This window comes from Scatophagus argus, chromosome 11 (assembly GCF_020382885.2).
Source record: "Scatophagus argus isolate fScaArg1 chromosome 11, fScaArg1.pri, whole genome shotgun sequence".
Classification (NCBI taxonomy): domain Eukaryota; kingdom Metazoa; phylum Chordata; class Actinopteri; family Scatophagidae; genus Scatophagus; species Scatophagus argus.
In genome coordinates this window covers 20,467,833-20,481,191 of record NC_058503.1, presented here as the reverse complement: position 1 = coordinate 20,481,191, position 13,359 = coordinate 20,467,833, and the positions used below count along the sequence as shown (strand labels likewise).

Here is a 13,359-nt window from a genome sequence, read left to right as displayed (position 1 = left end):
ATGAGCCCTCCCACCACAGCCTAAAGACCTATGAAAAGCAATGGCTGTTTTACATGTCATTTTTACAACAATAATCACCAGTCCATCCTTCACACGTTTTCTTTTGTTAATAAATGCTGAAATGTCAAACCTAAAAACAACACACAGATTTTTAACTAGAATGGCAGTTTACATCCTTGTCTGTCCAGACTCATATAATATCTGTGGTGACTGATACAGAGCTTTGTCATACGGGGACAATCAACTGCGGGTCAATTTCAACAAAACCAACGAGCTTTTAGAGGACTACAATGCCTCAAAGACGGATGTTGCTACAGATTCTGAAACGTGGGTGCTTCACACACATGTTCAATCCAGCTGGACAGAAAAAGTCATCACTTCATCAATTTATCTTATTAGACCTTTGTGCGAAATTTTGCCAAAGTTAGAGTGTGAATTCTTGAGTTATGGCTTAAACTGTGTGTTGTGAAGTCACAGTGACCCTTGACCACCAAAATCTAATCAGTTCATCCAAGTGGATGTTTGTGCCAAGTCTGAAAAATTCCCTAAAGGCGTTCCTGAGATATTGCAATCATGAGAATGGGGCAGACAGAACACAATATAATGAGCCTGGATTTATGAAAAGTAACAAAATAGCTGGAAAGGTTGGTTTCAAGATAAAAAGTTTATGTGTTTCAAAAAAGCCCAGAACATTTTTCTGTGGGTAATTATAAGCCTCAGCCTGAAACACTCACTGTTCACTTTAGAAGAGAGAAGTAAGTCTGACACAGGATAGGACTGACATAAGGACTGAAAAGGCAAAAATCTTCACAAAAACAGAGATCAAACGGCATCACGGCTCACACAATGAAGAATCAAACTTTTAATCTGACTGTCGAGGCCATGAGACAATCTTGACATTTGAAACTTAGTCAATCCTGGTGAAATACAGCAGATGATGAGTGTGAAACTCAAACTGAAGTGAAAACAAAGCAACACCCACACTGACAGGTCTGTCAATACATGAATAAAGAAACAGCTGAAGTGGATAGGATAACACTGTTTTGGTCTCCGGTTACCTAACTTACATTAGACTGGATTAGAATTGGTGACTGACCTATGTTTGAGAAGCAGGGCCCGGAGAACACTGGGTCTGTCTTCAGCTCTGATCTGATCAGAGATGATCATTGTCTCCACCACCAGATGGGCGATGCCAGGTAGCGAGTTCTGTTCGAGGTCCAGGAGGATGGCACCTGTGGAACAAACAGGGAGTCACAATGGTTGCTAATCTCAGATGGTTTGAGAGGTTTCCATAACCAGTTTGGCCAAACGCTAACAAAGAGAAAATGTCTACATATTGCTATTTTGACAAAACAGATTTTCTGCTCATTTCAGCTGCACGTGCAAACAGATAAACCTTGAGACTGGTGCTGGGAGCATCTACTTTGCCCTTTACCGTGTGTGATGGTGCGGCGAAGCTCCAGCAAGCTGCGGAAGGAGAGCGAAGCCACATGAGGTTTGCCCCAGCGATCCGTTTCCTCGTCCACATCCTCTTCAAACTTGATCCAGCGAGCTCGCTCCTTCCAGCGCATTTCATGGTCCCTCTCCACAATCAGCTCGTTCAGCTCCACAAACAGCTGAAGATGAAGTACAGCAGACAAACATGAAAAGGGTAACTGTCAAAAATCACTCTTGGAATATGTTTAAGAGTATCACTAAAATAAGAAAAACTATCAAGACTCAGTGGTTAATACTATAAGATGCTGCACACATACCACAATATACTGAAATCAAGGAGCTTTTATTGTCATACCAGCTCACATTTACATGCTTATGGTACGAAATTAGGACTCAGGTCCCGGGAGTAATAGGTAGGGTATAAAAAAAATACGAAATTAAAAGTTGAATAAAAACATAGAAATATAAACTAAGTAAAAATAGAATGTAAAGGCTGAGGACAAATACAAGATAAAAAAAATTAGTCTCACTTCTGAGAAAAAGAAATAAATAAGATGAACTAATGGTTTGGTCATTTTGTCAAATTTCAACATAGAATTCCTTCTTGGCCAAGTGTTCTCAAAACAACACAAAATAATATTCGTATGATTTATGTTTCTGTCACACTTCTGATTTAAAACATCAGGAGCAATTTTGTGCTCGAGTCTCATCAGGTTGATGTGTTTAAACCAAGAAAAGCTTGGATTTAAGGGGGGGGAATTAAAAAAAATGAACCGCAAACCTCATGAGTTTTCTTATCTGCTGCTCTCTTCTTCTTCTTCAGGCTGCTCAGTGGTGTGGAACTGTTGCTGGCCCGGGTCATCTGACATCGTGACGACTTCTTCACTAGGTGGCGCCTCACCCCGGGGTTGTCTTCAAATCGGTGACCTGAGCAGCCACAAGTATAGCAAGCACAAGTAAGTCAAAATGCAAAAGTTAACAAGCCTTTTTGGGATTATGAACAAACAAAACATCCTGTCTAAGTCACAAAATGTCCTCTATGCTGGAAATCAAATTTGTATGTCTGTTTAAGTTTCCACTGACAGAGCACCATCCAATAACAGGGAAAAGGCACCACGGGTGAGTAAGAATCCGTGTATGCCATGGGAAACTGTTACAAAAGAGGTGGTCTTTCCTCCAGTTCAAAACTAATTTTATTTTCGATTTCTTGAAACCACAAATCATTTTTATTGAATTTAGCATAATGACCGGCTCTTTTCATTACAGTGAGAATCTGGCCATCATTTCCTAAAGAGTGGGGAGCTTGGGAAGTCACTTAATTTGGATAAAGGAAATGAGCAATGAAAAGAAAAAGGTTAACCACCAGAATGAATATGTGTTGAGAGAGTAGTAAAGGATGTTTACACAATTTGAAGTAACGATTATAATTTGGCAAAATCATGCCTAATGTATTACTTTCAGCCACAGTACGTGTTTTTCAGAAGTGGTCAAATGTAGGTACATTTTATATGTTTAAAGAAAAATGTTTTCCATGTTTTTTTCAGTCTGGAACTGCTGTTGACCAGCCAGACTGAACAACAGCTGAATATTATTTTTTACTAAATAAACAGCCAGAGGCAACTAAAGCAGAGGTGAGAGAGACTGCATGCGGGTGTGTGTGTGTATGTGTGTGCACTCACTCACTCACTCACACACACACACACACACACACACACACATAAACAACAGTGAGGGTTCCATTCTGCTGAGTCACGCCTTCCTTGGGGAAACAGATGGAAACGGAACTCAACATGAAGTTAGGTTGTGTTTCATTTTGAAGAGTCTCCCAAAGGACAGGCTCTAAATGCTGCCCTTGTATGAACTGCTCCACCTGACCTAGATGAAGTGATATTTCCCACCTAAAGTAGGGCATGAACAAAGCAAATAACCTGGGAGTGAGGAGTCAGTTTTGCTCGTCTTCCTGCTCTTGAACTAGCATCTGACCTGGTCTGAGGTCTTTCATCTTCCTGATTCCTGAATACTGAATCCTCCTGATTCCATGCTTAAAATAAAACACTTGACCCATCTGCAAGCAAGCATGAGTGTTATTATTTTTACTGTTTTAATCCAACAATACCACAAATAATTTTTGAATCTCTGGGGAGTTTCCTATCCTATCAACAGCTCTGAACATTTTCGATCAGCCTTAAGTAACTTGCATGACAATTTCCACGCCTCCGTGTCTAACGTGCAATTGATACAAAATCCACACCTAAATAAATGCCAATACAAATACACCATACAAACTTTGTAAAGGGGAAACTCATGGACTGTTGATTATTTTTTCTTTTGAGCTAATAGACAAAGGCTTTTGCTTTTCTGTGACAGGGTTTCGCAGGAGCAGCCTCATAGCTGCTCTTGACTGTTCACACACATTTTAGATTATATCAACTCTGAGGAAAACAACTCAGCTAAACTATCCTTCACTGGAGGAAAAAAAAAGGAAAAGGAAAACATAAGGTAAACTTTTTGTTGTACAAATCATATTTGTGAAAATAACCTAAAATATAGTTTCATTTTAGTCCAAACCAAAAGGGACCCAACCTCGTTTATATCCAAGTGTAGAGTGGAATTTCCCTTTACTGCTGTTACTGTAATCTGTAAGGCCCTAAGCAGACATTATTGTTCAATGAAATTCATTTTTTGAGATCTGGCTAGCATAACACAGATGTGTTATAGTGGTAGTTATGTACAGCCTGACAATCCACAGAGCTCTGGCAGTGGAGTTAACTCCACGAGGAGTTAAAAAGATACATATTTTTTTCTAATTTTCAAACTTGCAGTCTTCAGCCACAAAAAGCTATACTTATGCAAAGCAGTGCTTGGAGCTAAATGCTAACATGCTCATAAGCCAATGTTAACATGTTGATCTTAGTTTAGCATGCTAGGTTGCTGATGTTTGCTTACAAGCACAAATACAAACTGCAGCCAATGCTGATGATATTCAGTTTTTAAAGGGAGGCTATTTCTTCGTTATGCAAAGTGTGACAAAAACAAAATCAGAATCAGAATTCCTTTATTTATCCCCAAATGGAAATTCTACGCCAGCATAAAATAGAAACGGTGAGAGGAAAAGTCACATATAACTAAAGCCATCAGGAGTCATTAATTTTACAGGACTTCTAGGATGTGCCATGATTCTAAGTGTGAAAAGTGATAAAAATAGCAGAACAACACATTGGTGGTCAATGAAATGTCTTTCCGCTCTAGCTGTGGCTGACCCCCAAAACAAATGGGTGCCACTGGATCGATGGGAAAGCAGGAAACAGCAGCAGTGGAGAACTGTGTCAATTCGCTCAATACCGTGGACAACTTTGTTCCATCTGTGGCATGAGTGAGTCTTACGTTACCATTAATTACACAAGCAGCAAACTACATAATCAATGGAAACAAGTGCACTCCCACCCATTGATCATGCACGTAAAAACAGGACAACATACTCGTCCATTATGAAATTCCCATTGTGTTATGATCTCATCAGAACTTCCCTTATCAGAACCTTTCAATACCATCAGAGCTTGTACTGAAAGGAGAGAAATGCAATGCTACCCAACAACAACAACACAAGCGAATCTCTACAGAAAGACAACTTCATACAACTTACGGACAGGCTCGAGTGGTGACCCCAGTTGAGTGTGGATTGACTCAAGCAAGTCATAGTCGTCAAAATCCAAAACAAACTCTTCAAAGTCCTCAAACCCCTCCACGTTGGCCGTTGAGCCATGACGCTCAAGTAGGTGCTGCTTTGAGGTACTGAAGCCTCTTTGGACACTGCATCGGCGTTCAGGACCGTGGTGCTCAGTGCAAAGCTTCTTATCAGAGCTCCCTTGCCCCTGATTCTCCTGTCCCTCAATGTCTGTCATCTCCACGGATGGTACCTCCTGCTATCCTCCTCTGTCCAAGGGGATGCACTGCTCATCCAGGGCTTCCAATTCTCGAACGCCGTTGCTCACCGTGGATCACTGTTCTGATGAGACAGGGTCTTTGCAGGGACCACTAGCCGACCTCTGTTATATTACTCCAGCTGCGCAAAACAACCAGCTTGTTGACTTTGGAAATCAGCTTCAAAATCAGGCGCTTCTAAAAGAGTTTCACCTCAGGCAACCAAGAAAAAAATAGCTTGTGTTCAGAGAGTCCAGCTTCGGAAAAAGAAGTTATATGAAGCAAGAGACAGGAAAAAGAAAATTTCTTTGAAGAATGTGTCAGAATGTGTCAATAATCACCTCTCAGCACAAAAATACAAACTGCACGTATAGACACAATGTCTATACTTAAATGTCTTCAATGTCAGGAAACATTGCATTAAATCCAAATAAAATGCAAAGTTGGACCTATACCTTCAGGCAGAAGTCCCCCCTGCTAGATCCACAATCAGCAAGATGCATGAATGGTAGCAACTTTCACATTAGCTGCAACTCCAAAAGGAAGTATTGATAAGGAATGGTCTGCTTTGTAGTGCCGCCCTTTTTTAATGATGTATCCCGCCCATTGATCTTTGCGGCTGGTGGAAAACCAACATAAAGCGGATCGGAGCAGAAGCGGCGATGCCTATCGTTTCCATAGAGCCACTGTCACTTCCAGGCATGTGATGTGTAGGAGGGTAAAGGTCAAGTTCCAAATGTTTGCGTCTCTACATATATTACACTAAACTAAAAAAAACAAAACACACGCTCAGCGCTCTAAGTACAAAAACTATACGGGTAGAATATCAGAATAACACCTCTAAAGGACCAGCTCCAGCGCTCTGTTTAGTGAGATATCATGGTGCTAATTATCAGAGCGAGCTGCACCACTCCTGTCCCTGTGTCTCCATGGAAACCATGCGTCCCCTGAAGTGTCGTGGTCTGACTCGTCTACAACAGGTGCACCAGTGTGAGCTCAGCAGGACCATCTCTGAAATGTGCTCAGCATGCTTGAGTTGTGTGTCTGCATTTGCATGTGAGTCTACATGAGTCTGATTAGCCTTAACACTTTAAATTATGTGATGCCGTCCTGCTTTCGAAGATCTTTTACCCATGAGAATCACCACTCTACAGGCTTAGCTAAAAGCCAAATCACACACTCAAACCTATCTTTGACTGAGACAGATTAAAACATCAACCGTTATGATTTCTGCAGGAGAGAAAGTTGGTCAAGAGCTGAAAGTCTTCTTTTACTTTTTGTCTTGAAATTTTACCTCATGTGAGTTTGATGAGCTTGGAATGAATCATCCAAAATTCATAATAACACTTAAAACAACCAGATCACAGATTACCATATGGGAACAGAGGGGCATGCAGTGGTGATATACATGGCTTGCCAATGTCAAGCACCACTCTCTACAAATCCGATGAGTGACTCTGGGTGCCCTGTTCTCTGTTTCCAGATGGTTCCTAAACAGTCAATGATTACTCCGCTCTGTTAAAGCAGGAAAGGCCAGAGGCAGGGTTTCTGCTGAAGGGGAATCGACTGCAGCCTGTTAATTAATGCCCCTGTTTGCTGTGCGAGTTTTTTTCTGGAAACACGACCTCTTGACTCGCCATACCTTTCTCCTCTACTCTTCTTTAATCATTTTTTTCTTGCAATCTTCAGCTGTTTGTTTGGGAACGTATTTTCAGCTCAGCTATATTCTTGAATAAATTCTGCGTAAATGCACTTGTGGATGTGCAGAAAACACAGAAACGGAATATACTGTAAGTCAAAGTACATTGTTTTATACAAACACACAGCCATGTAACTTCTGCCTGTAGGGGCCTCTCAATCAAAACAATTAAAACAAAAGATTTGGTGATGATGTAGTGATGCAGCAAGGGGTGATGGGAGTTGTTGTCTTCATTGTTCAACAACCGCCATCGTCAACGAAATGTATCTGATATGACTCAGACAGAAACGTTCACAGACAAGGTAATATTTTTAAATTATACTGAGGTTACGTTTAATCATGTTCACCAAATTCCCTTCCTCCTAACTAACGCAGATATAAATATTAAATATAAATATCTTTGGAACCTTTGTGAAGGGGGTCTTATTATATTATTATTTATTATTTTTTTATTATATTATTTATACTTATTTTGATGGGGCCAGTTACGTTCTGTGACTCCTCTGAAGTTTGAAGAGTGAAAGCAAGCAGTCATGTCAGGTTATTAGGTAGGCAGAAACCAGATATATGATATGCTTTTAACTGTTTCCTTTCTGTTCCTCTGGCAGATACTTTGGACAGCCATTTGGTAGGATAAAGCTTGGAAAATTATATAGAGAGCAGATGAGTATGTGAGCTGTTATTTTCTACCCTAATTGCTAATTTCCTCATTAACATTCTTGACTGTAGTGTGCTGACTGCAGGACTGAAATGTGTGGCATTGAGTTGTTTCGATGCATGTGAGTAGTTCCTATCATCTTTCTGTCCTCCATCCTTTGTGTGAAGTAACTGGAAGCTTATCTTAACAGTGTATGTGGGGGCTAGAAACTGTGAGGGTTGGTTTCACAAGACAGAATGTGTGGGAGGCCCATAAGGGAGCCAAATCATTGGCAGCCAAGGCAGTTAAGAAAACTTGTCAATGGTCAGTGGCCATAAGGGTGACCAATACTCTATATTCCAAATAAAGTATGATTTATAGGGAATTGGACAAGACAGAGTAAAGGATTTGCTCTGTCAAATGTAACAGATAACAAACAGTATTCATGTAAATACAAGCCACACTTAAAGGTCAATACAAATGTTTAAGATTTGCAGTCAATACAAATGTTTAAGATTTGTAAGTTATTTCCTTCTGTTAGAGGAAACGTCAATCTTTTTTTCAGGTCATCTGGTTGCCTTTTCACTATTGATTAAGAGTAACTCTTCTTTTTATACAGTTATGGACTGGTATTTAAAAAGTTAAAATGCTCAAAAGAAGTCATGATTTGTTAATGTATTCATGTGATTTACAGGCAGATTTTGCAGTAATATTTTTTACTGCCAGTAGAGGGTGCTGCAATTACTAATCCAGCTTTAAATTCAAAATTCAGGTCTAAGTAAAGTCTGATATCTAAAAATATATTATTTTTGAACTTATATTGCTGCTTAAAGCTGATATTCTGACCTTGTCATTGACATGTCACTACAGTAAAACTGGCCTTTAACGACACATTTACACTGTAATCAAAGCAGCAGGGAGAGTATGTCTCCACACAACAGAATGGTGTCAAGCTCTCCGTCGGCTAGAATAGGTGCTAACAATGTGTTTCCGTTATTATCTGCTGGTCTCAGCGGGAAGGTGCTCCGAGCCAAGAGTCTGAAGTCATGTCCAAGATTGGAGTGCTGATCTGCTTTCCTTATTGTAATTTAAGAATTTCATCAAATACCTTTAATGTTACAAACATTTGGCATATGATCAAAGCAGGATTACATTACTGGTGGGTAATAAACTGAAACCTTTGAAATTTGGGAAGATTAGTCACCAGCCTGAACAACATGAAAACATGTTTCATGCATGACTACATCAACTGCTGCTGCTTATAGACATACAAAGTGCTATAGTTATGTCCCAAATATCCTAGCAACCACACTGTGCGCTATCATGGAGGTCTGATGGAGAAATGGAGGAGAACAGTCATTGGCTGATACATAACAACACTAGAAAAAGAAACCTCATAAAGAAGCCCCCACCATGTTGTTGTGGTGTGGGTGAAAAGTAAAGCTGATTCATCTCAGAAGATACATTTAGCAACATCCTCCTGCTCCAAGGCTTTCATTTCTCAGTGCATACTGTATGTAAAGCATCCAAGCAAGGTCGTTTTTCACTCTGTTGATAATTATAAAGTGGGCCAGCTATGTCATCACTGTCTGGGACAAAACATGCCAGAAAATAGCAGCTGATCCTTATTTAAACCACTATTACTTTTGCAGATAGGAAAAAAACTACTACAAATAATTTAAAATAACATCTTTGTTTTACACTAAACCAATTTTTCCACAATTCTTTCCACACCTAATTTCTAATGACTTGAAAAGTGTCTGTCTGTCAGAAGCCCTCCCTTACTTTTCATGTCATCTAGGTCAGCACTGGCCAACATCTGAGCCTCAGCCTCGTCAGTGGGCACCTGCTGGTAGACGGCCGTCTCCAGAGCCGTCATGCTGCCGATGCAGATCCGTTCCTTCAGGTCATAGTTGCTCCGTTGGGCGCCCGCCAGACGATGGTGGACGGGCTTCCTGCGGAACCAGCCGCGGGTCGTGGTTGAACTTGAGGGATCTGAACCTGAGGGAACACTGACAAAAAGGAATTTAAAGCTCCACATCATAGGAAATTAGAAAATAATGACACATAATGTGTTAAAAGTTCGATGTTAAAAATGTTAAATGTCACAATACAGATAAGAGATTTAAACGAGATTCAAATGCTGCTGCTGAGTTAAAACTCTGTGCTGTGCCTCTTGGTTGCACTGCTATCTCTTCACCACTAGAGGGCTTCACAACACAGCAACAGACCAGGATCTCCTCAGCAACCCTCTGAGTCATCCTCGGCTATGTTTAAACACAGCTGCACAATAATGCATAACGCAGGCATGACAGTGTTTCTGTGATTTTACTCAACGGTTAGCATCAGCAGTATGCTTGAATCACCAGTGGGTCCCTGACCTCCCAGTAGGAGGTTATACATACAACCACTTCTAATCCTAAAAAAAGAAGAAACAGCTTAACTATATTCTGATGCTCATGCATGTTTGCTAGCCAGATGGGTTCAGCTGGAGAACCTGAGGAACTGTAAGTCTAAGGTTGTTAGTCATGATTTGTATGACATTCACATTCCTGCTGAAACACTGAAGCCTAAAATGCACGTTTGTGTCCCTGCATGCAATTAAAGCAGGCACGACTCAGTGCTCTTGCCTGCTCTGTTTGCACCTGCCTTGTTCAAACTATTCAATGGATAAAATCTGATGCAGGGCGTCAGTTCCAAATTTAGAAAGCAGAATAAAGCTCTGAATATGAATCAAATTGTCTTTAATTCAGCTTTGTAATTCCTCTCTTATACCATCGGCCAACAAAAAACTCAATTCAGACCAGCTGGCAGGAGGTGAAAACAATACACCACAAACATTGTTCCTGTGTGGAGCACAAAGTGGATGAGGACAGTACAATACAGCCACACGTGTAGGCTACAGAAATAGCTCTCTCAAGACATTTGCCCTGCTATAGCATCAAAAGCACCAATGTTCCTGATAAAATGCTTTTTGTCTTTTTTCTGCCCACATTTGGGCAGCATAACAAGCTACTCATCCAGCTCACATGTTGAAAGCTTGACTCACGTTGTGAGCGGCCTGAAAAGTTAAGTCCAATAATTTTTCTCCGGATCTTAAGGGAAATCTATTTGTCTCTTAGCTGCTGAATACTAAAGAGCTAAATGTTTCACTCTGGTTGTTATTGCTCACTGTGCGCTGTGATGAGCATGTGGTGTGCGGATGGCCCGGAAATCAAGGAGATGAAAGATGCTTGAAATGGATGGACGGCTCAGTAGGGTTCATCACCACAAACCACGTTTCACTTTACACATAGGAATTTTATTGCTTTATCATTGTCACAGATTATAAAACCAATGCAACTAACTTCAGTACATGCAGATCAATTGGTCATGTGGTAATTGCCTACCTTCTGCAAGCAGGTTCCTCTCCATCCACCCCCTCCTCATCCACCTCCTCCTGCTGTCCGTGAGTGGTAAGTCCCCCATCATGAGTCTCCCCCTTTATCAGCGTGGGTGCATCTCTCCTCGACAATGGATGTTCTTCGTTTTCCGTGTGGAAGGTAGCGAGCTGGGGAGCTTCCTCCAAGTCCTCCTGGCTCCCCAAACTAAACTGAGAAGAAGAGGAAGGTCAGTGAGAGAGGAGGAATGTGTTAAACCTAGCAGCTTGTCAAAACCGGACAGCGAATCTGCAGTGCAGTAATGGCGTTCACGCCTTGGCCATCTCAACAGCAGGCCTGCTTCAATCGCATGAATTTACCTTAACACTGTAAAGGCCCCACGGTTCTTCTGTCTTATTTTACCTGTGGTTGGATGTCAGGTAGCTCTGTGGGTGTGGCGGCCGTCCCCTGTCCATCTGTCTCAGACTCGGCCTCTTCCTCGTCTACCTCGTGGATGGTTGGTGTGACGTCAGAGGGGGGCAGGGAGGTCTTTTTTTTCTTCCGTTTCTTCTTGCGCCTCCTGTCCGTGCTGTGCACCCTCTTGCGTAGACGCTGGGGCAGGGGCAGGTGGGTGGATAACGGGTGGTGCGTATGATGAAACGTGTGCCTGTGGTCTGTGTTTAACAAACACAAGAATTAAAACTGACTGCGTAGACAGCGTCATGCAGTGTCATGCTTTGTCCCTTTGTCTCGGGGCTGGCGGCACAACATAGGAGGGAAGTCTCATGGTGAAATTTCTGTGAGGAGAAACCGTCGTTCTTTTGATACACAACTAAAGTGACGCTGCAAATGGTCAAAGGTCAGCTCTCCTCAGGGTGACAGCAGCATCACAAGGGGAGGTTATCATTCTGAGACAGTTTATGTCCTTCAGCTCGCCTGAAATGCTCCTGAAGCTCTTACTGATTTATCCCCAAACTGTGCAAAGAACTGCTCCATCCTGGGATTTAATCTTTGTCCTGTAACACAGAAGCTTTCACGTCACTATGGGCATTAAAGCCAAGACAAACAGTAGCAATGAGTTTTCAATATGCTCTGCTTTACAGAAACACACACTCTTCTTAGCTGCAGGCTTTTGAAATCATTAAATAAAATATGCAGAGAAAAAAATGATGCTATTATCAGAGGAGATGCTTCCTCTCCCCATAATTCTCTATTAAACACTTGAAAGACACAACACAAACAAAAGCTTTAGATTTTAATTAACAGGCAATAATGGAGAAATGCACTGTCGAATAAACATCAAAATAAAGTAGCTCTGGCTCATCTTAGTCACTTTTATCTTCTGCCAGACCACGCAGTATTCATGTGCTAATCTGTAATACCGATCCACCAAAATACTTACATACATGGAGTCTGGGGCCCTGTTCTAAATCTAATCTATAAAGATAACACAGTTAACTCAAACTACGATAGACAAGGTCAGGGTCAGATTTTATACATGCTTATTTATACACACATAAGCACATTTATTATCGTTAAATGGATTATAACATTACAAAATGCTACAAACACACAAAATAAATGTTTATGGAACAAGACTGATTTGCTTGTTTACAGTAATACTAACATGCAGATGCTTTACAGTAGCCATGTTCATCATGTCGTATTGTGCACAGCTGAGGTCTCCACTGTGAATGCCACTAGTTTCATAATTGTATTTATTTGCAAGCTCTGCTTACATTCAAAGTCTTTCTCAGTGTAGTTCCGGCCCATTCTGTCTCCACTGGTGGAAGCAGAGTCGCCGATGATGTCTCCAAAGCGCTCCACAGACAGCGCTTTCTCCCAGTTCCCCTCCTCCTCTTCTTCCTCCTGTTCCTCTGCTGAGCCTTCCACATCTTCCTCCTCCACCTTCACCTGGAGCAGGAGACAAAGAAGAACGAACACTCACTTGAAAACACTGGAAAAGAAGCACAGGGAGAAAAGAGTCAACAAGGTGAAGGCAAGAGGGAAGAGGAGAGGAGAGAGCATCAGTGGACAGATAAAAAAAATGTTTTTCTCTTCATATATGGGCAGTCCTGTCACCGTCATTACAGTTCAGCATGAATCATGTTCCCTGTGATGAATAAGGGCATCTGTGCATGCAGAAAGCAGGTACCGTTGCTGATTGCATGATGACACAAATTGTGCTACTCTGATTACTATATTATATAGCCAGGAGGGTAATGCAGTCAGACATTTTTTTAGCCTAACACAGTTTGGCTGTGACAATATGCACACACAGACACACAGGGACCAGATTTGTGCTA

General features: G+C 41.3%; 1 protein-coding gene across 3 annotated transcripts in view; it reads right to left on the bottom strand.

Moving 5' to 3' along the window:
* The window catches only part of slc4a3 (solute carrier family 4 member 3), a 45,586-nt gene that overhangs the window by 13,297 nt on the left and 18,930 nt on the right, over positions 1 to 13,359 (bottom strand). For 2 of the 3 annotated variants that reach the window (XM_046403891.1, XM_046403892.1), the window contains exons 4-10: positions 12,793 to 12,967; positions 11,477 to 11,727; positions 11,084 to 11,286; positions 9,480 to 9,706; positions 2,219 to 2,364; positions 1,436 to 1,616; positions 1,097 to 1,232 (exon numbers count right to left, since the gene is read on the bottom strand). In XM_046403891.1, the coding sequence (XP_046259847.1) occupies positions 1,097 to 1,232; positions 1,436 to 1,616; positions 2,219 to 2,364; positions 9,480 to 9,706; positions 11,084 to 11,286; positions 11,477 to 11,727; positions 12,793 to 12,967 (1,319 nt within the window). Of the gene's footprint in view, positions 1 to 1,096; positions 1,233 to 1,435; positions 1,617 to 2,218; positions 2,365 to 9,479; positions 9,707 to 11,083; positions 11,287 to 11,476; positions 11,728 to 12,792; positions 12,968 to 13,359 lie in introns of those variants that run through there. The other variant, XM_046403893.1, reaches the window with a different exon arrangement.